This window comes from Paroedura picta, chromosome 9 (assembly GCF_049243985.1).
Source record: "Paroedura picta isolate Pp20150507F chromosome 9, Ppicta_v3.0, whole genome shotgun sequence".
NCBI classification, from domain to species: domain Eukaryota; kingdom Metazoa; phylum Chordata; class Lepidosauria; order Squamata; family Gekkonidae; genus Paroedura; species Paroedura picta.
In genome coordinates, this window is record NC_135377.1 from 27,662,747 (window position 1) to 27,686,287 (window position 23,541).

The 23,541-nt window shown below is 42.2% G+C and overlaps 1 protein-coding gene across 6 annotated transcripts in view; it reads left to right on the forward strand.

Moving 5' to 3' along the window:
- Positions 1-23,541, forward strand: part of LOC143844648 (tumor protein D52-like) — a 76,473-nt gene that overhangs the window by 15,670 nt on the left and 37,262 nt on the right. Inside the window, exons 1-7 of one of the 6 annotated variants that reach the window (XM_077352064.1) lie at positions 3,213-3,681; positions 7,368-7,477; positions 7,671-7,819; positions 9,366-9,467; positions 13,708-13,749; positions 14,202-14,250; positions 15,601-17,169. In XM_077352064.1, coding sequence (XP_077208179.1) covers positions 3,501-3,681; positions 7,368-7,477; positions 7,671-7,819; positions 9,366-9,467; positions 13,708-13,749; positions 14,202-14,250; positions 15,601-15,717 — 750 coding nt within the window. In that variant the 5' untranslated portion in view covers positions 3,213-3,500 and the 3' untranslated portion in view covers positions 15,718-17,169. Of the gene's footprint in view, positions 1-3,212; positions 3,682-7,367; positions 7,478-7,670; positions 7,820-9,365; positions 9,468-13,707; positions 13,750-14,201; positions 14,251-15,600; positions 17,170-23,541 lie in introns of those variants that run through there. The other 5 variants (XM_077352066.1, XM_077352067.1, XM_077352065.1 and 2 more) reach the window with 5 other exon arrangements.

A 23,541-nucleotide genomic window follows, 5' to 3' on the forward strand; every position in this document is an offset into this window, starting at 1 on the left:
GATTCCTTCCCAGGTCAGTGGTGATAAGACTGTTAATGATCCATGTTTCTAAAGCTAATACTAGAAGCATACACAGAGAAGTTGCTGTTTGTTGTTATCAGCAAGAGAATGAAGAAATTTCTTAAGCCACATGGTGGTGGGTGAGCATTCAACTGCTTTATTTTTGTACTGGTGTCTCAAATGAGTCCCCTAATGGCACCTAATCATGGACAAAATAAAATGTGATTTGAGTCATTTTATTTAAAACAATTCATGCTGCCTTTTCACCCAGTGCAGAGTCCACAAGGCAGTGAATAATTATGACAAACCTTAAAATACACACACACGCTTATGACCCCTCCTCATACTTGAACTGTGCTGTTGCAAACGTTTGCCCCCTTCCTGCTGCAGCTCCGTTCCATATTTGGGGTGGGGGAGGTAGCACTGAGGACTGCAATGGGAAGGGGCAAAAATTCCATCTGCACATTCTGCTTCTAGTGTATTTGATCCATCCCTATGCAGGAGTGGTTCATAGTTGGCCAGAAATATTTGTGGTCGTTTGCTGTACTTGTCTCTAAGGTAAGTAGGTAATCTTATCCCTTTTCACGTGAAACTGATAAAATGTTTGCTCTGCTACACATCAGCCATGATACTGGTAACTAAAGCAATATATTCTTCCTAATATGTGAGATAGCACTTGTAAATATTTGAGACATAGCAGCTCAGCTAAGGAACGTCTGTAAAACTGGCGCTTTCCAGCTTTCTGAATTCATGGGCTATCAGAAACAAAACAGAAAAATTACAGTCCAGTTACTGGATTCTGTTGTGGAAATAGCTTGATAATGCTTAGCTGAGCCTGGACAAGCCACATTACATAGAAAAGCATTCACATTAACCTGTCTGTAATTGGCTCAAGTGACTTGGCCTTTGGCAATCTGCTTTCTTGTCTGTTTAATTTTATTATAAAGGGTTCTGAAGCTTTATCTTTACCTCTCTCCCATTAAAAAGGGATTGAGATAAATATTGCTGAAGGCATCCCAGTGTGAACACAGGGACTTGGTGCTGTCCGTCTGGAAGTGTTTCCCCCCATCCCGACATGAATTGTTTAATTATGTGTGTGTGATTTTAACAGTAAGATCTTTAAAATAATGCTTATTTTATCTGCTAGTCATCTTAGTGACCCTGATGAGGGCAGAAAGGTGGAGTGTAAACTTTGTAAATAAATAAAACAGATCCAGACTCTGTAGAGCATTTTGCTGAGTGCTCTGGGGTAAAACTGGAATTTAGGGAAAACATTGCAGTGTTCCCCAACCCCTGGGCTGTAGCCCGGTACCGGGGGGGGGAGGCGCGGGCATCGGCGCGCCTCCCCCCCCCCGCAGCATGGCGCTTGCTGTGCCAGGAGCGATCAGCCAGTTCAGTGGCCGAATTGCTCAAGCCTAGGGGAGAGGGAGGCCCGGGGATCGGGGGGGGGGAGAGAGAGCGGCGCTCACCAGCGGGCACAAACGCGCAGGTGCGGCAGCTCCGTGCGGTGAGTGCAACTCTCCCTCTTCCCCCTCCACCCAGTCCCCGGGCCTCCCTCTCCCCCCCCCCCACGGGTTGGGGATCACTGAGGATTTGCAAGAGAATTGTTAGGAGAATCATTAGCCACATATGTTAATGTAGTGTGCATGTTAGCCTCATATTGGAGCGTTGTTTATACAAGAACTTCACTTAAGCTAGAGTCAATCTTTACTTTGCCCTTCTCTTCACTGTTTTGGTCCAGACTCCAAGCATGAGCACTAGGTTTCCATATCTCCTTTGTATGCTAACAGTCCATTCTTATTTAAAGTTTTATATTGCTGTTATCCCTCTTTCTTAAATAACAATGGTACAGAGTGTGTGGTTCCCTGAATGTGACAGACGAAAAAAACAGCACATTCACAAAACTTAATTTGAAGTCAATGGGAGTTAGTCAATGCCTTGCAATCCTCTGATATGATTAGTCTAGAACAGTGGTCCCCAACCTTTTTATCACTGGGGACCACTCACCGGGGACCACTCAGCGCCTTTCACTGAGGCCCGGTGGGGGGGGGGGAGTTTACTCCTCTACTCTCAACCACTGCCCTAGCGCTCTCTTATCGCTATTGTAATGTTTAAACATCCCTTCAAAATAAGATACAGACACGCCACAACAATGAACATAAGGAACATTTTATTTACATGGAAATTTTAACTCATGACAATGACAAATCAATGGGAACCCTGAGCTTGTTTCTCTGCAACGAGATAGTCCCATCTGGGAGTGATGGGAGACAATGACACCTGAAGTGTGTTGTAAAGGGCCAGGGGGGATGAAGTAAAGGGCTGGGGGAGAAGGCATCCTTCGAGGCCCACCTCCAATTAGTCGAAGGACCACATGTGGTCCGCGGCCCACAGGTTGGGGATCGCTAGTCTAGAATACCCAGCAATTTGGAGGGGTTTTGGTCAGGTTATATTGAAAAACTGTAGATAAATGAGGTATACATTGGTGGAGGGGCTGATTAAGGGGAGCAAATGTAGGTGTTTGTCTTTAATATCTACAGGAGCGTACTTGGAGGTAAAAGCCACCCTGTAAAGGGCTCTGCCCCTTAGTCCCTCCCAACAGATGAGGGAAGGAACAAAAACAGGCTCACCCTGCTGGTGGCTGCTTGGGTGACTCAGTCAGCCAGCTCACTTGCTCACCAGCATGTGTCAGGAAGCCAGCTTGCTTGCCACCACCATGACACCTCAGAGCACCAGCTCACATGCCATAGGGACCTCAGTATGGGGTGTTGGATGGGGCTGCAGTGGTCCTGTGAAGGGGAGTTGCCCATGAGGCCATCAGTCCACTGTAAATTTTCCCAGTGGCCTTAGTGGCCAGTCCACCTTGGTGGCTATTTATTTGCACAACAGCCAGTGGAAAACACTCTTTAAGGAATGAGTGGAATTCCCACTGTGCATTCATGCAATAGAAACGCATGTAATTCTACTGCATGTGAGAAATAGTTATATTCTCACACAGTGATGAGCAAAGCAGAAAAGCTACACTCTGTAAAGGAAAAACCCTTTCCCAGTAATCAGCATAAACCCCTACACAGATGGCTTATAGGATAGCTGATGGCTAGTAATCCTTTTGTGTCCTAGAAGATTAAGGGTATTCTGGTGGCAGCTGTAGTCCGCCGACATGTTATAGAAATGACTGAAAAGCCTTGGTATAATCCTGCATAGAGCAGAGACCTTCCAGAACCACTGTGCACTGTATGTACTGCAAATGCCTGGTCATGCAGAGAGCATTTTAGTACACAGACAAGTTACAAGTGTTTCTAACTATGTGTTTGCATAAACTCTTGCTGTTTAATCCTGATTTTTGCAGTTACTTATTAAATGGGTATTTTGAACTTTACCACCTAAACTTCTGAGACTCTTCTGTAAAAATACAGCACAATGTGAGAACCTAGGCTTTCTACATCAGAGGTTTTCTGTGCAACTAAAATGCTCTGTGCAACTAAGAGATTCTACGTTGGATGAAGAAAGGAAATGTGAACATGCATTTTGAGATTTCTATGATGGACTGGCTGGATATGGACCTGTATGAGGATTACAAATCTCCTTTTGACTTTAATACTGGGGTTAATAGGAACTATCTTTACCTGTCTCCCAGCTTGACTTTTTCTCCTCCTGGATCTCCTGTGCTGAAGAATTCCGGTAACTTTCTTACTGTTTAAATATCTACTAGTGCAGTCCTCTGCAGAGTTGCTCCAGTCTAAATCCATTGATTTCAATAGACTTAAACTGGAGTTTAAATCTGCCAGGAGTTGCACTGTATACAGCATACTTGGAAACAATAACTCTGGAAGTTATAACTGTAGGAATATATTCTGGGGTGCTGTGCTGCAGCTTGAAACAGTTGAAAAGGCTCTTCAGAGAGCAAAATGAACCTCCAGGTTTAATGAAGAAGGGAAATGGTGCTACTATTGATATTAAAGAAATAGAAAAGCAGATTGGGAATATACTAAAACCTCTCTACAGCCTCCAATTCTGCTTTTAAATAAGTGCTTAAAGAAGCCCATAGATAAATGGAATGATGGTTTGCATTGTTACAGCTGTTTTACGGAGAATTAAGCTAGCAAGAGACTTAACTGGGGATAGCATTTGGTACCTTAAATGTGCAGGATAGAAATAAACTGGAAGGTTTCTACGATGCTAACATGGCCATCTCTCCTAACGTTTTGCATTGAAAATAAAATGTCCTGTTTCTTGTAATATAATGAATGAAGTACAGAATGCTGGAACGCTCCTCACTGGCCCACCAAAGGTACTTGGATGTTTAATTTCTTTGGAGAAAGCTAACAAAATAGTCATAGGACATGTGGGGAGGGAGTGCCTCTCCAGGAATTCAAGATTATTAAATTGCTTTGTTCCAACACTGTGATAAGAGTCAAGCTTGCTGTCCTTATGGATTTGCTGTCTAATAACAGGTTTCAGAGCCCATTTCAGCAGTGGTACAGGGCAGCTTGAGATTTCAGGTCTGCGAGCATCCATTAAACATGCCAGTAAATCCTAAAATTAATAGGGAAGTCTCTGTCTTTAATTTCACTTCTGTCCTGAACTCATGAGGTGGCCTTATGCAAGGCTTTGCTCCCCAGAGTGGGGAGGGGCTGTGGCTCAGTGGAAGAGCATCTGCTTGGCTTGAAGAAAGTCCCTGGTGCAGTCCCCAACATCTACAGCTAAACAGACCACATAGCAGGTGATGTGAAAGACCTCTGTCTGAGGCCCTGGAGAGCTGCTGCCAGTCTGACCTTGATGGACCAATGGTATGGTTCCGTATTAGCAGGTTCAGATGTTCATCTGCACTCTAGAGATGATATTGCTGGGTGGGTAAGATTAGGGCTGTGGAATTATTACTTGTGATCATGGTTGCTGCAGGGGGGGGTTCATATTCCAGAGTTTCAGGATCCTGAGCTTCTTCAGAAGCTAATGGGAAGTTTCTCAATGAGAAGACGAGTAATGGCAAATGAATTTCTCAGTTTGGCAAGCATCCATTGAAATGTGCAACTGAATTGAACACCTGGCCTGATTCAGAGATAAAAGGTGCTTTGGAGTGCATTGGGAAGTTTATTTTATTTATATATTTTATTTATTCCTGGGGTCTTGATAGTCATTTATTTTCAGCTTGGTGTTGAGATTAAAAGTAGTGATTTCTAATCCGGAGAACCAGGCATGATTCCCCATTCCTCCACATGTAGCCAACTGGCTGACCTTGGGCCGGTCCTAGTTCTCTCAAAGCTCTCAGTCTCACCTACTTAGGTGTTTATTCTGGAGAAAGGAAGGGTAGGCAGTTGTAAGGTGCTTTGAGACCCTTTTGGGTAGTAAAAAGCAGGGTAACCAGCCCTCCTTTCTGTGGAAAGACAGCCGTGGAGCTGACAGGGGCATATGGTGTCCCTACAGGGACACTGTACGTCTTCCAATTATGCACAGTGCTGGACTGACCTAGCCCCTGATGGTACCTGTGGCATTGGCCATCGAAGGGCCTGAGTCGGGCCAGGGCTGTGTGGCGCCCGGGATGGCAGCGACGTCAGGCATAATTGAGGATTAGCCCCACAGCCCTGTTGCCGCCAGCCCAGGCATTCCACCCGGTGCATAATTGGTCACTCAAAACTAAATCTGATGAATATATAAACAAGAAAGGAATTTTGTATTTTATTTAGCAATGATGTAGGGCTGATTCTGCACTTACTTTGTTTATTCTGTTGTGGATCCTGCTGAATTCAGATTGATTTGAACTCTGTTCTTCTGCTATTCCCCCTCCCCCTTTGAAACAGGAAAGTATTCTGCATGTGATTAGGAAACCCAGAAAGGGGGGGAGCCAAGCACAGCAGGAGCCTCTTTTCTTGAACGGGAGGTGGGGGATTGGAGACAGCAGAGGAAGGGGAATAAATCCAAGAGAAAATTAACTGCAGAGAGAAGTTAGTTAGAGCTTCCCCTTTAAGGGAAGCCATGCAACCTGGGAATGAGGAAGCCTTTGAACTGATGCCCTGGCCAATCAGGACTTTTCTACAGCGTTGGAGGCTTGAGGCAGCAAATTAGTTCAGGACAAGCAGAGAGCTGCACCTTTACTCATGCCGATTTTTATAGGGTTATATCCACTCCAGGATATTGCGGGGGAAAGGTACGGTCACTCCGAGTCAATCATGTTTGTTGCAGATGAAAAATTTAAATCACCCAAAATCAAAATGGAAATCACATTCAGTGTAGACGGCAGGGACTGAATCGACCTGGGATTGGAATAAAAACTCCGTGCAGATTCAGCCTAGAATAGGATTATTAGGATGATAAGGATTATAAATTTTTACATGCTATTATGACCCAAATCCAATAATAGCAGTGACTAATTGTGATTCAGGAAGTACTCTAGGTAAAAGAACTCAGTGTTGTAAAAAGGCTTCTTGCTATTGATTGTACTGCAAATGTGACCTGTCTTCTCTGGATTACATTAATTCAAATATAATGCTACTTGGTGTAATTCCAAATCTACTGGAATCATAATTTTACACATGAACAAACAGTTTGCCCAGGGTTTGACAAAATCTAGGCATCAGGTTGCCCTGGGGAGGAAATTTCCATAATTCTGGTATCAAGAAAGGCTGTCACTGGTGGAATGGAATACAGGTCCTTGAAAATGGTGGTGCCAAAAAACAAAACCACATATGTACACAGGAAGGATTGTTTGCTGACCTTTCCCTGTTCAGCCTGAGCAGGTTTCATCTCCCATCTTCCTAAGGTGGCTCCTTTATTGCAATGGTTTTCAACCTTCCTAATGCCGCGACCCTTTATTACAGTTCTTCAGGTTGTGGTGACCCCCAACCATAACATTATGCAAGTGTTCTTTCACAGAAATTAAACCAAAACTGACCAGTGGTGTGAAGATCTGTTGTTCGTGATGGTATATAAATTGTTTTTTCCATGGTTTCTCAGCAGTTCTGCCTCTTGTCCCACCATGCCAATCTCGCTCTTTTCTACTGCTCCAGACAGACAAATGTTCTATCTTGATCTACCCCGCAAGGCTGTTGTGTGGATGGCACCTCCCCTCCCGGCCAAGCTGCTTGCCCTGCCACGACTCCTGTGAAAGGGTCGTTTGACCCCCACAGGGGTTCCTACCCCCAGGTTTAGAACCACTGCTTTATTGGTTCCTTAGTGGCTTGGCCTCCACTGATGGGGACCCACAACCAGTTATTTTTCTTCCCCCTTCCTCAGGTCTTTGCAGTAAAGCAGCCCAGTTTGTACTCACCCAACCTGTTTAAGTCAGCAGCATTGTATTCGTTTAAAATAAAGTGTAACTACGGACTACCTTTAGTGCAACCGAGATGTCAATTTTGATTTGCTTTTCAAAGGTCTGCTGAAACACGAAACCATTCCTGAAGTCGGAGAGGATGCAGCCGCTTCAGTTACAGAAGCTCTGTCTGAAGAAGAACAGGATGAACTCAGAAGAGAGCTTGTGAAGGTGAACACTAGATGAAACTCCAACCTTCTCTGTGTGGGTCCACAAAGTGAATCTGGTACACAGACCACAATATTAAACATCGATTTGATGCTGCTGTTAAACATGGTGGTGGTCTTCCCCTCTCCACCCACCCCTGGTTTCTAAAACTGATCCAGGAGAATGGCTGTTAAATGTAACACTCTCTATCCTGTAGGTAGAAGAAGAAATCCAGACTCTTTCCCAAGTACTAGCTGCTAAAGAGAAATACCTAGCAGAAATAAAGAAAAAATTGGGAATCAATACATTACAGGAGCTGAAACAGAACCTTTCCAAAGGGTGGCAGGATGTAACAGCAACACATGCGTATGTTTCTGTCTTTCCCTATAATATTTCAAGTTTTGACACAGATGAGTTTACTTTTCACAGCTGGCAGAGTTGCAGCACAAAATGAAATGTTACTTTTTAAAACAAGTTAGGTCCACGTTCTCCCATTTTGGCTTGGGACGATGGTATGTTATTGGGGAAAGGACTTCTGCCTACCTTCCATGCTGTTTGCTTATGCTGTGTGTTTGCGACTTCAAAATGGAAGGAAATAATTCCCCTCCAGAGATGCTTCAGTTCAACAAAATAATGGATGGGGAAGCAGACTCCCCCCCCCCCCCCCAAATTGCATGGTCTGAAGCCAAAGGAGGCCTTTGCGGTACTTTAAAAGAAGTTCTTCTGGGGCTGCCATGTGGCTGCAAGGAAAGCAAGTTGAGTCCAGGGAACCAAGACCCAGCTTGTTAAATAACGTACTGCATAGTTTGGCTCTCACAGGTACAGCCCATGAAAGATTACGCATGCCAAGTATAGTAGTGACTGAAATGCTACAGTTAGAATCACGTGGCTCAGCTTTTCCTATGAATTGTGCAAACTGACCTTGGCAAGATTGACATTCTGTAAACCAAAGTAGGTGTGTTATTTCCTTGCCTTGCAAATGGTGTTCTCTTAATTGTTTAACTTGATGGGTCACTGTTCCAGGGAGGCAACAGCTGTCCAAAACAGTTATTGTGTCTGAGAATATTTACAAAATTGCTGCTTTCTAACTAGTATTTTTCTTTGTGAATTATATAAGAAGAGCTGGTTTGTACCCTGCTTTTTCCTACCCAAAGGAGTTTCAAAGCTGCGTACAGTCATCTACCCTTCCTCTCCCCACAGCAGTTACCTTATGAGGTAGGTGGGGTTGAGAGAGCTCTGAGAGAACTGTGACTGGTCCAAGATCACAATTTGGATGGCACTCCACTCCTAACCATTGCACTAAGCTGGCTCACAACACCAAGCTTTTCCAGATGTCAGATGCTAAAACGTGGCACTTGTTGCCCTTAACATAAACGCATTTCTGTAGGGCAAATGTATAGTTTTATCTAACTAGGACCTGACCCAAGTAGCCTAGGCTAGCCCAGTCTTGTCAGATCTCAGAAGCTAAGCCTTTGGATGGGATACCTCCAAGGAATACCAGGGTCAGGACGCAGAGGCGGACAAGGACAAATCGCCTCTGAAAGTCTCTTGCCTTGAAAACTATGGAGTCTCCATAGAATGTGTCCTGACACCAATTTCCACCACCATGAGTCAGAATGTCACCTTGAAAATCTTGGTCGCTGTGGGCAGTTGTGCCCATTCATATAGATTCTGTATATGTGTATATACTTAAGCTCACTTCCTTATTCTAAAGAGGAAGGAAAGCAAGATTCCAAGCTTATCAAATGGCAGTGAATTAATAGGCTTTTATGTTGCGAAACTTGCCTTGCAATGTTTGCTTTTAAAAAGAAAAAAGGCCTGGTACAGTACAATTGAAATATCACCCATAGATTGTGTCTGGTCTTAAAACGCTTAGAATTGTAGTAATTTGAGTCTGTGTGTCTAAACATAGGTATAAGAAGACTTCAGAAACATTGACTCAGGCTGGGCAGAAAGCTTCTGCTGCTTTCTCATCGGTTGGCTCTGCCATAACAAAGAAGCTGGAAGATGTGAAGTATGTCTTCAGTTTTTCTCTTGAATTTTATTAATAGCATACATATTGACCTTGACACCTGAGAGCAGAGAACAACTACATTCAAGGATGGAATATAGGGCAGTCTGAAAGAGTTATGGAAGCAGCTTTTTGGGGAGGGGGTGGAGAAGGTGAACACGCATAGCTGCTTTATGTTGAGTCAGGCCATTGTCCTATCAAGGTTGGTACTGCCTATTCCAGATGGCAGTTCTGAAGCACCTTAGGTCAAGATCTTTCGCATCACCTACTACGTGATCCTTTTAACAGGAGATCTCAGGGACTGACCCTGGGATTTTCTTCATGCAAAGTAGATACTTTGTTTCAGAGCCATGATCCCACCCAATGCGGTCTACATATTGGTAGACTAGTCTCCCTGAATGGTAAGGGCACCCACCAGGGGACAGACTAAGGCAGACATGGTACAAAGGCAAATGCTTGTTGCCTGTTAATGGTACTCCTAAAGTGGTGATGGGAATGTTCTAGTTGATGTCATCATGTGTTCACTGTGGGAATAGTGTGGTTGGGTCTGGCCAATCTGAACGGAGTAAATATCCATGTAGCAGGTGCATGAGCTCTTTTTTTAGCAAGCTATCTGAAACTGCCTTGTGAGTTGCATGTATCATAGCCCTTAGGAACAGAGCTTTTTGAGCATCTGCCACTGAAATGGCTTTTCTTTTCGGAGTGCTCCCTTGTGTGGCTTGTTAACCCCTCTGACCACCACTATGCTTTCACCATGCTGCTGTTTGGATGACAGTCATTGTAGTGAAACCAGTTAGGGAAAAATATATATGATTTGATGATGTTCTGATGCTAGGTTTTTAAATAGCCTGGCTCATGGAGTTAACTCGTTTCTTTGAAGTCTTCTAAGATTATGTCTGTATTGTCATAATCTTATTTTGGACATTGATGAAAAACTGTACATGAAATCTTCTGCAGAGTTACTTGTACATAAGCCCACTGAACTCACTAGGCTTAATTTGGAGTGCCTCTGCATAGCGTTGTGACTCTTTAAAAAAATTTCTGTAGTCGAAATAATTGCATAGTCCAAATTGTTCAATTGATAATCATAATTCTGTACATTTGAGCAGATGACAGCTGTATGTTGGTAGGTTCACTATACTATGCACACTTATATTACATGGTGTAGATTTATGTAGGAAGGGAAACTGGGGATTAAGGGATGCTTTGCATCGATCACAACTAATTTATTTTTAATGAGCAATCTTCCCCTTGAATACCAGAATATTGCTGAATAAAGTAGAAATAACAACCCATTTTATGTTTCTTCAAGTCTAAAGAAGATCATTCCATATAACTTCACTACTACTGCAGTAGAGAAAGTTCAGTTTCATGTCTTCTGGAGCTTTTTTTATTATTATTTCTTTCTTGGCGTTCTGCAGAGTACAGGCATTTACACATTCCTTTAGGTAAGATGAAGTTGCTGGGTAGCAACTGCGTAGCATGCAAGTAGGTGTTCTCATAAGTGATGGATTTTAATGATAGGTACTTCAGGCTTTTGAAATTGTGCTTTAGGCAGTTCTAAATAGCCTAATTCAAATTACATTCTTGAGAAAAATGTAAGTATTTGGATGGGGGATGTAAGCTATTTCTACTATGAAAGGATGACCTGAAACTCCTACTCACTTGCTTGTATCTGCCTTGGATGCATTACTAGTGAATTGTTGAGTAGAAGATTCCCCTTTCAATATGTATCACATTAGTAATTCAGTACATTTATCAAGAACAGTTGAGGCTGGCATTTGTACCAGTGCTGGTGAATCTTTTGTCTTGGGATGTATGAAACTAAGGGTCATTCTGCACAACCGCCAATGTAGCCAAATGTAAGCCCTATTGTAAAGCGCTACAATTAATAGCGGCAGGTGTTGAGAACGCACACAGCTGTTTCTAGTGGAAAAAAGGCTCCCCCACTACAATGTCGTGCATAATGTTAAAAAAATAGCGTCTCACAACAGTTACTTCAGCAACATTAGCGCTGTGTGGAGTGGCCCTAAATATATCTTAAGATGATGTGAGGGGCTGTGGTACATAAGAGCAGCCGTGCTGGATTACAGCAGCAGTTTGTCTTGTCCAACATCCTGCTTCACAGAAAAGCAAGCCAGTCTTCTTCCTGACCTTGAAAAGCCTACAAGAAGGTCTGATTCCCTTTTAAAGTGTTATAGTGACGTTCACCAAATCTTATGGCAGTGTCTCCCACAAGGTAACTGCGTGGAGAAGTAATTGCTTAGACTTTAAGAAGGTCCTCCCTGGATACACAGACATTCTGCGGGTGAATCAGTTTAAGTAATAAATATCAAAATAAATTACTAGGAAACTGCTGACACTGTAATCAGGCATAGTTTAGATTAATAGCTGAAAGGAATGGTCCTTTTGTCTTCTGCAATGCTGCTTTATTCTGAACAGAACTTCAGAAGTAAAGTTATTATCTTCTCATGGGATTCTTAAATGCCAAAATCCATTTTAACTATTTCATTCTGCTGACAAGCTAGAAGGGTGTGTATGTGCTAGAGATGTAGGACTTTGGGGGTAAATGAAATCTAACATGGACAGGTAGAGCACAGCAGACCTGTGGTTGCTAACTGCCTTAAGACTCCTGTTTAACCAAAGAGAACAATATATGGGAAACTTTAAGCAAGCAAATGAAACCTATCATTTTATCAGTACTTGTATTTGAAAGACATTGGGCATTCCTGTGTTGATGTGGTCTTACTGTTTGTGCTGGCCGGTCTATGAGCGACTCCTATCTTCTGCTTTCACATTAAAGTGCTTAAATTGCAATTAGTGAAAACTGTAGCTCAAATCTAAGTTGGGTACAAGATGGGAGTACTTGGCCTAAACATCACATAAAGCTAATAGGCTGTATATAAAATGGAATCTGATAGCAGTCAGCCACTGTCACATCACTGTATCAACTTTTGTTCCATACTGAACTCATGTATAAAATCTCATTTAAGTAACCTGTTCCAAGGCATCCAGAATCAGTTTTGACGCAACAAACTGAAGTACCTGTAGGAATTTCTGCTGCAACTGTCTCCAGAATCTCATCTCACACAGGAAGAGGTTATAATGAAAAACAGGCATAGGTCTATCAAGGCTGGAATAATCAACTGGCAATTTATGGAACTCTAAATGCTGCAGTTATTCTAACAAACATGACTTGCTCACCTAGGATTGGGATAATTAAGACTGGAAGCTGGCATCACTTCACAAGGACACTGGCCATGCACTGGAGGTATCAGTGTCCTTGTGAAGTTATGCCAGCTTCCAGTCTTCAAGTAAGAATGGATATGATTTAGGAAGAACCATCAAAGAGGAGATAGCTTATTGGGGAAATCAAGGAAAATGGAAAATAGTAACAAAGGCAACATGAAAAAATTAATGGAATCAAAAGGAAAGCAGTATAACTGGCTATAATTGCTAAAAGGATAGTATACATGTATTACATACACTGTGGTCTGAGGAAAATATAGTATCATTAACATTCTTCTCTCTCAAGTTTTGTTCCTTTGTATGTGGTATGAAATAGCTTGGTTACTGCTTTGGGGGGTCTAACATGAACTCCTTTCAACTTTGCTCCGCCTTTTTAAAAGTTATAATGTGCCCAACAAGGGTGACTGTGATGATCACACTGTTCATGCTCAAGATCTAAAAGCTCTCCTATAATAGTTAAGGAGGACTTTTAGAACTTGAGCATAAAGAGAGTAATCACCGCAACAACCCCTATTGGGTCTATTCTATCCTTCATACTTTAAAATGGATGGTCAAAGTTGAAAGGAGTCCATGATACGTACTCTCAACTGAACACGATTCCAGCAATGCAGACTAGCAAAGGTGGCAAAGGCTAGATGAAAAGCACATCATCAGGGTTAATAATCTTGTCCATATGTATGAGCTCTAGCAAAAACTTGGATGTATTAAAAATGATCCTAATCTAAACATGAACAATCCCTGTGACAGCCGTTTGACTAAATCTGATCAGTTATTGTAGGAGACGTGCTGAGGATTCCTCATAGGCCAGCATGCACTAAATGTTACCACAGCTGCCCTTGGTCCATGCATGGGGACCAAACTAATGCATGCCTAACAGCTATCTCCAGTGCCTTGGAAATGTGTTGTGATGTTACTGTGTAGCTGCATGGAATTGGCAGGGACAAATACTGTTCTTCGCGATCTAATTTTCCTTTCTCTTAATGCTGCCGTTCAGTATACGTTGTCTACAGCATTCAATTAGCATGCCTGCTATGAGGTAATGTATGCATAGCTGTATTGATATCTGTTTTTCCCTCTGTGTACCAATCTGGATAATCTTGAATAGTGTCAATCCTCCAGGATCAAAACTATAATTCATTATTTTGAAAGGGAAAAGTGTCTGCTAGGTTTATTAGTATAAAGTCACTCAGTTTTAGTGTTCTCTACCATTGGAACTAGCCTATTTTAAGTATGGAAAGGGGATATATTTCAACAGTGCAATCCAATGCATATGTGGGTGCTGAGCAAACATGCATAGAATCAGCCTTGCATTAATTTGAAATCAGTTCTCCTGTCTATACGGTGCATTTCAGAGCATCTTACTGATGTTACAGCATTACAACTGCAGTTTTAAATATATAGTTGTCCACTAAGTACATGGTCTGCAAGTCGGTGTGTATTTGTGTTTTGATCTTTGAAAAATCTGATGACCACCTTTTTTCCTACTAGGAATTCCCCAACTTTCAAGTCATTTGAAGAGAGAGTTGAAAACTTAAAGGTAAATTCTAACTATCAATTCTGTTTCTAATACAAGGAATGTGGTTGATCTTGGCGGCTTGTTTCTGTGTGGGAAAGCATTCAGCTCTATATGGTATTGATTAGCAATAAATGTGTCGTATACACATACCTCCTCATAACAAAATGAACAAGTTTAATGCTGTTTTAGGCGACTGTAAATCGCTTTGAGACTCCTTCTGGTAGAAAAAAGTGGCATATAAGAACCAACTCTTCTAAAAACAGTCTAAGAAAAAAGCTACATGACAGTTGTCAACCTGAAAGGCTATTATTATGGCACAGAATAATGAAGTTACTTGTTTACAAAACTTTATTAAATCTGCCAGATCCTGAGGTGCCACAAGACTCCCTTCTTTCTGCAGCAGTCAAACGTGGCTGCTGCTTGAGCACTGAAAATATAACAATGCTACTAATCTATTTCACTTCTGAAGATGAGTCCCTACACAGAAACTTCTGTTGTAATTTGGATCTGATGAACAGGGAATAGGAGAGCTAACCTTATGTGAGGACACAAGGTGTTGCATAAGGCATTAGGATTTGCCCAAGGCAGGGGTAGTCAAACTGCGGCCCTCCAGATGTCCATGGACTACAATTCCCATGAGCCCCTGCCAGATAATGCTAATGCTGGCAGGGGCTCATGGGAATTGTAGTCCATGAACATCTGGAGGGCCGCAGTTTGACTACCCCTGGCCCAAGGTATTTTGGGTTTCAGAAACCTCCACAGATACTACTGATCCACTGTTTTTTTCTCTTCAAGCCATACAAATGACTGAATATGAAACTGGATTTCTTAGGAAGCAAAATTTGTGCGCACAACAAAATTGTCTTTCATTTAGGCCCCTCAGATGTGTATCTGAGACATATTTCTGCCATGTATCTGGATTAGATCAGTTTTTGTACACTTGCGATATTGATTGCTGTGAGCTTTTCTCATAGGAAACAAGGAAGGAAGAGGGGGCTGTTCTAACAGATAAGCAATACACTAAATATATTACAAAAATGTACATGGTAAAGAAGTCTCTCTGATTAGCTGCTAGGCTGCCTGCTGAATGAGATTTCTTCAGTGGAAGCAACATCTTATTCAGAACTGTGCATTTCTTGGTCGTCTTCTAGCTAGTTCACAAAACAATATAGAAATGTGTGCGTTAGCTGCAGCCTCTGACCTTTTCATTCTTAGACTTTGCCTGCCGTGGGAAAAGGGTGTCTTTTTAATTGCAGGTATTTCTTGAGAATGTATCTGAGAATAGTAATATACTTGATATCTTAAATATTCCAGACTTAACTGTATTCACAGTTCTAAAGAAGCTAATCTGAAGTTTCTAAATCTCTTCAGTATAAGGTTGGGGTAAACAAACCTGCTGGGGGTGACTTTGGAGAGGTCTTGAACTCTGCTGCTAATGCCAGTGCCACAGAAGTGACTACAAAGCAGACGGAAGAGGATGCTCAATGATTGTCTTGCCTCCTTCCTGCTATCCACTGCCAGATGCTGCAAGCAAATGCTGAAGCACAACACCTCTGCTGTTGACTCTTCCAGGATGTGCTTCTGTTTAGCACTTAGCTTTATAGCTATTTAATATATGTAGCTCGCATAGGCTCAGAGTATTTTTCTTAAAACACTATCTGGAATTTTCACACATTTTGAGTATTTGAGAGACTTATTCCTGATCTCAAACCATCACTAAGGTAGTGCAGTAATGAAAGTCCAAAGAAGCTAAGAGTTTCAGCACTGTACGTGGTGGATGCTGTGATGAATAGCAGTTGGTTCATGTCCTGTGAAAGTCTGTTTCCACTTTACTCCACTGCAAACACTGAAAAGTCCCCATCAATCATTGGCACGTAAAGCTTTTGAACTGATCTTGTGGCAGGAACTTCCAGGGGCAGAAGACTGTCGGCTTCAGCTCATCAATGTAATACTTTGACGAAATAATGTGTCCATTGTTAGAACTGCTGACGTTGACTTAAATGGTTCCAACTTAACATGCAACATTATTTTAGTGAGGTTATCATGAACTAATTTATATTATGTATATTTCCCCCCTCCCCCTAAAACATTTTGCTCTTGGATACGGCAAGCTTCATTAACTCAGTTCTGTCTTTAACTGTTGAATGTTGCAGGAGTAAAATGGAGTAATGAGATATGAAGTCTGAGAATACGAACTGTATAGGCTGACAGTAACACAGCAAATGGAGTGACTAAGAAGGATCATGCTGATAAAAAGTACGCTGATAAGACTTTAATTCTCATTGATTTGAAAGGAAATAAAGCTGGGCTATGCTGTTTCTGGCATTTAATCTAAACATTTCCCCCCTTCCCTTCTGCTGCCATTTAAATGATTGAAGTATATGGTACCTACAGTGCTTTTACATTCATGTTGGCTGGTAAACGTTAATGTCTGGGTAAATGCATACTGGAATGAAAGTGTTATGTATTTGCATTTGTACCAGTGGAAGAGAGTGCAGCAGAGAAGCTGAATTCTCTGAACTGGCAAACAATATGAAATCTGAAAACACAAAGGTTCATTGAGATACTGTAATCGTTGGAAAGCAACTAGAAATATATATTTTTAAGACTAACCAAACCTCCTGGTGACCTTGTGAAGTGCACTGTACTTTATATGCTCATATTAGATAATGTTCTGGCACACTGTAGGACTTAACATTAATCACGGCATGTTTTTTGTTTACCACACTTAATCACCGTGCTTGGAATGAATATGAACCCACTATTTTTAAAAATAAAAAGCATTGCGATTTAGTATAAACATGTCCTATGTACTTGTACCCAAACAATCACAAGCTAGGTCTGTAACACAATTACACTTGAGAACTTTGTGTAGCAACTCAAATCAAATGTAAAGAAAATCATCATTAAAAATAAAAGCAATGTATTCTCAAATATAAATGTCTGAGTAGATTTTGTGTGTGAAAAGATTACCTTAATGTTCCACAAAATGTAATATTATGCCTGTTTACTTGGATTCTACATTGAATTCAGTGGAAATTAGTTGTAGGAAAAAGTGACTGTAAATCAACGTAATCCTAATCTGCATTGGTTGATTTGATGTTTACTATACCTCTAAACATTTTCTGACACAATGGCATTTTGTTACAAATGTAAACTTGAAACAATACAAAATGCCACATAAGGTATATTAAAAATATCTCCATGCCAAATTGGTTATGGACGTCTAGATTTTCCCATTGTTAGAGGCATTGTACAGAATCTATGGTTCACGCAAGTTGCATCATTGTAAGTCCCATGAAGCAGTGTCTTTTCCATGTGTGTGTCAAACTGAGATATTTGATTTGGTTTAAATATTTTTATGTTTATACACCACTCTTCCCTGAGGCTCTGGGCGGTTTACGTCAAACGTAAAAACAATACATGGAACTTAGTTTTTGCACAACATATGAATGAACCACAACAATAGTGACATTAACACTGGCAACTATGAAAGAGGGTAGCAGTCTGTAAAATTTTGAACAGGACCAAGGTTCAGAATGGGTGTATGGATTCCTGGGAGGGAGGGTACAGAACCTCAGCCAAATGCCTGGTGTAAAAGCTCCGTTTTGCTGGCGCTGCAGAACTGTTTTAACAAACTTCCTCAAGCATTTTTGCCCATTGCTACCCATAAACCTCTTGAATGAGACAAACAGCAGTTCCTTAGAGCAGTGGTCCCCAACCTGCGGGCTGCGGCCCGGCGCCGTGCCACGGCTCCCTCTCCCCGCCCCGTCCCCCCGCAGTAAAAAACTTCCCAGGCCGCAAGCTTGCGGCCCGGGAAGCTTCTTACTGCGGGAGGGCGGGGAGAGGCACCTGCCATGTGTTTTTAGATGGTGGGGGGCCTGATGGGATTTTTGCCTAGCATGGCTTCTGACAGGAAAATTCTTTTGGCAGTCACCACCTCACAAAAATCAGTAGCTATTCCGTGGCCGGCTCTGCTTTGCCTCCAGTGGCAGCTATTTTATGGGAGTCAGTTTTGGCTGCACTATCTACACTCTCCCAGAATTGCAAAGGTGGACCCCTGTTAAATGGGTTTAAGGGTGATACTTACTGGGTACTGATTATGGGCATGGGGAGGCCCAGCCCAAGGGGGGAATTGGTGGAAATCAGTGAACGTTGAGTATATGTCCCCCTTTTTACAAAAGCACTTAAGACAATTATTTTTCTGACTTAAGATCCAACATTTATTTATTTTAGATTTTTATACCGCCCTTCCATACAGCTCCGGGGGGGGGGGGGGTTACATATAACAACATATAATGTGTTAAAAGATGTAATGGCACAGTCTGAATTGAAGCAAAGTCTCCAAATACATTTTATAACACTTGCATACTACCTTTCTTCCATCAAAGAACTTAGAGTGCCCCCACAGATTTATTTTGGGGTATTTATTCTGGTATTTAATATACTGTTCATTAAACCCTTCTTAGTTTAATAATGCAGTCTGTATGCCAATACAGGTATGTTTCTGATCTAAAATAAGATAGCCCCACAGTAACCACAAGGTGGAAGCAGTTGAACATTTAAAATAAGGTTATTAGGGTACCTTTCAGATTTCCAACAGCAGAGGGAGTTTGCTTCCTGAGATTTAAAATTTCCACTTAACTATGTCCTCCAAAGACACCCACTTACATTTGTTAAATGGTAATGTTTCAGCGTTGCAATATTGCTGAAGAGCGTTTTAGTAATACAGTGTGGCTATCATTCAAGGCCTTGCTTCCTACAGGTAGGAAGATAAGCAAAAGTTCTTGTAGGTCAGCACTTTTGTTGCTCCTTAAGAAAACCCAAGGACCAGTAAGGTATAATTTCAGGTGCATCAATGGCAAATTAAGATCACAAAGTGCAGGTACTATGATTTAAGAATTTGTATACTGAAATCTTATAAAAAGAATTTAATATTTTTCTATAAAATTTGACTTATGGCTACTTTTATGTTTTCATGCAGAGATGTCATTATAATCTCACCTTACATGGCTTGCAAAGGTCCATGTTCTGGCTAGACTCAATGATCAACCATTATTTATAGCAGTAATCAGTAGCCTTTCATAGTAGAAGAGCCAAACAACATCAAAATTTAAAGCAAGAGATTAACAAAGACTTGGTACTGTATAGTTGAAAATATTCTGATTAAAATTAATAATTGATGTGTTAATGGAGAGCCAGTTTGGTGTAGTGGTTAGGAATGCGGACTTCTAATCTGGCATGCCGGGTTCGATTCTGCGCTCCCTCACATGCAACCAGCTGGGTGACCTTGGGTTTGCCACAGCACTGATAAAACTGTTCTGACCGAGCAGTGATATCAGGGCTCTCTCAGCCTCACCCACCCCACAGGGTATCTGTTGTGGGGAGAGGAATGGGAAGGCGACTGTAAGCCGCTTTGAGCCTCCTTCGGGTAGGGAAAAGCGGCATATAAGAACCAACTCTTCTTCTTCTTCTTCTAATAATCCATCAAGTGTTTATAGCCCAGGATGTAGAAGGAAATGATACATGAGATCTCACAGTAAGTCATAAATACACACAGTGACACCCCATATGGTTCTTTGAGTTCTCTGTCATAAATTTACATGGTTTGCATTTGGATTCTGGCCAACTGTTCATTTCTATCATTTACCTTTCCATAAAGCATCTCTAAGATGAGCAAGGCACATAGGACAAACAATTGTAGTCCCCCGAAATTTTTTCTGCAGGTTGTTTCATGTACTGTTTATGTTAATATACCACTTACTCTTCCAATATACTTTAAGTTACAAGTTTTAGATTATCTTTTATAAGAGGCATATTTAGTCTAAAGCCAGAAGTTGCAAGCCACTTATAGTGGCATGGCGCTGCATGTGCAGTGGCCTTGGGCTATTAACCATGATAACTAAATAAAATCTCCATGTTTAGGAGCAGTAACCCTTTTAATGCCATTGCCGGAGAGAAATAACAGCTTTGTTCTGTGTGCATTGCTCATCTGTCTTGTAGGATATTTCACAGGCCACTGTTGCATACAGATCATTGGCTTGATCCAGGATGGCTGCTTTTGTTCTTGTATCTCATATTTGTTCATTGGAGCAATCAATATATTTCCAATGGAACAAAAATCAGTTTGGGACAAGCTGTTACGGAATTTAGAGTGGTTGTAGAAGGGGTAGGGTCCCCAGACCTCTCAGAGGAGGTGTTTATTATTTTACCTGTCGTCTTGGGGACATTCTGTCTTTAAACAACTTGTAATATATACTAGAGATAAACACTGCAAGATTTAGATTCCAGAAAATCCTCTATAAATCACCAATCTTAAATTCCTGGAAATCACAAGGAAAATTACGTCGCTGTTCTCCCTTAGAGACGATGGTCCAACTGCACACCAAGAGCAGGCAAAAACAAACAGGAATTTGTGGCCCTTTAAATAATGTTGAATGTATTCCGGAATAGCTTTTTAAGGGTTAAAGTAGTTTCATTCCAGAATAAATCCGAGCCGATTCGGAAGTGGCGGGGAATAAATCGAAATAATAATAAAACCGGCGGCATATTTATTTCCTTTAAGATGCCTCCAGCGGTAACATACGAGCCCGGCTACCCCCTCCGGTTTTTGCACCTGCACAAAGCCCTTGAGTTAATACTCTTAAAAGGCTCCTCTGTGCACGTCACAGCCACAATCACACGGCACCCCAGGTCACATCTCCCCTTTCCCCCCCCCCGACCGGAACCTGGTCATGACGCATGACGTCATCAGGAAGATGGCGGCCGGGAAATCCCAGGGGATTGGTTGCCATGGTGCCTAGAGCGGAACCCAACAGACTGCGGATGGCGGAGAGCCCGGCTCCTCTACGATGTGACTCACAGCCTTTCTCTGGGCATCGCCGATCGACTGTTTCCGGCCGCGGAGGGGGCTTGGCTGCTGAAGGTCGGCCGGGATAGGCTTCTGTCATGGCTGCTGCAACGGCTGCTAGGACGGCAGGACGGCGGCTGCAGCGGGGCGCCTGTTGGGCGGCAGCGCGGCTGCTCGGTCAGGCTCCGCGAGCGGGACTCGTCTGCGGGCGCCGGGCTCTTTCGGGCGGCGGCGGCGGCGGAAGCGAGGTTCGGTTACGCTGAGACGTGCATCCCTTCCTGCCCTTCCCCGCCTCCCTTTTATAGTGCCCGGGGTCTGAGCCGGGGAGGAGGGCTGCGAACCCGGCAGTGCTAGTCAGGCGAGCTGGGCAGGTTCTCCTTAGCTCTTCCTTTCCTCCACTAGTTTATTCTGACTGTATGTATGGCGGGCTAGTATTATTAGTATTTTTTAGTAGGATTAATGATAATAATACTGCCGAACCTAAGTACTGAGATAAAATACACGTGGGTGGCCGTGTGCTTCTGAAGCTGCGGAACAAAGTTTGAGTTCAGTGGCCTCTTTAAGACGGGCGAAGATTAATTCTGGGTATAAGCTTTCCTGTGCATGCACCCGAAAGCTTATACGCAGAATTAAACTCGTTTGGTCTTAAAGGTGCCACTAGAATCGACCCAAACTTTGTTCTAGGCGCTAAGTCTTTTTGAGGTCAACCTCACCCTTTGATATGCTAATTGATCCACAGGAAACAATCATTGTGAGCTTTCCTAAAACGTTAGTGTCTTTTTGAATTTCATATTAGTTTTCATTTTAGTATCCATGATTTCCCCCAAAGAAGATATGTGTGTAACCCAAAATGCATCAAAATCTGAATAGTCGATTAATCTGTCACATTTTGCAATGTTATGATTCTTCCATCATCTACTTTATGCTTGCAAGGACTCTGTGGTAGGTGACCAGGTGACTAACCTAAATTCACTCAGTGATGAGTGGAGATTTGAACCTGAATGTCCCAAAACATTGAGCCTTATCAGCTTTTCATGTTGGAAGCTCCACATTGTCTGTTTGGGGCACTGTGAGATCAGTTCTTCCTGCTCCCAAAGGAGAAGAATACCAAGGGCATTAACAATGCAATCCTATGCAGAGTTATTCCACCCTAATTTATTGACATTGGTTTTAGACTGGATTGCAAATTGAAAATGACAAAGAAGGCTGAGGGTGGACTGAAGTCTTCTAGGTTTGTTTGCATTCTTTATCTTAGGTTGTGGAAAGGTTCCCTCCCCCAACAGTCCCAAATACACAATTTGTAGATTCCATCATAAAAGCTGGAATCATGTCTGATAAGGAAGACTGCCTTCTTAGAATGCTGCTGGGTTCAGTCATCAGAACCTGAAATTGTCACAGTGCCTGAGGCTCTGACGAATGAATGCTGCTGTGACTTGCTAGGACCCCTGTGAGGGGGCATTGCTATAAAAAGCCATGTGGAGATTAAAACCTCTTTGTTGTAATTAAAGCAATGCATTAACCACCAACTCACAGTGGTTCTTGATGGATGAATGTTCCCTTATAACATTCAGTTTTTGCAGGGAGTAGCCCACTATCTTTAAGGAAGGCATTTAAAGTTGTCTATTTGACACTTCCAGGTTTAAATGAAACCCAGTATTTCCAACCATTAGTCAGTGTATTAATTAAAACTTTAAAAATTATCTAATTAAATAAAGCATTAAATAGATAGCCATATTGGCAAATCCCATAGAAATCAATCTTATGTAAGTATAAATGTCATTCCTATTCTACCTAACATAATTTTTAAAAATAAGGTTGAGTTTCAGAGCTTCTCATTTATTTATATTTATTATATATCACCCTCCCCTGAGCTTTGGGGGGAAGAAAAGAAAGGAGGTGGTGGGCAGGGGTGCACACTTCAATGGGAACTGAGAGATTCAGAGATCACAGGGCAGCCTTTCTCAAGTTTTTTACCATTGAGAAACCTCTGAAACATCCCTCAGGCTTTACGGAACCCCAGAAATGGCAGGATCCTGCAGAATATGGTAGGGAGGCATTGCTGTGGACATGTCCATCTGAGGCCTTGCCCCTTCCCACCCCTTCCTGGCCCATCATTAGCCATTTGGGGGGGAGGGGTGGGTGGGCTGACATGACCATATATAGTCATATTACCTGATAAATGTATTTTAAAATATGATAAATTACTGGTGTCCGGTTTGCCTTATCCAGTTTTCATCTCAAGCATTCTGAACCTTTGCTAGTATTTTGGACGTGGTGTGGGGATTATCATCCTACTGTACCTAGTGCTTTTTCAGTAGGAGCCGTGGGGGAGTAGAAATCCCATGGCAGTATTGACCACATCATAGGCCTTTGACCCTGCTGATTCCCTCAAAGATTAGAATTGTTTGGATGGGAAAGCACAGATCCCTCACTGAAATGTTAATTTCTGTATCTACACCAGT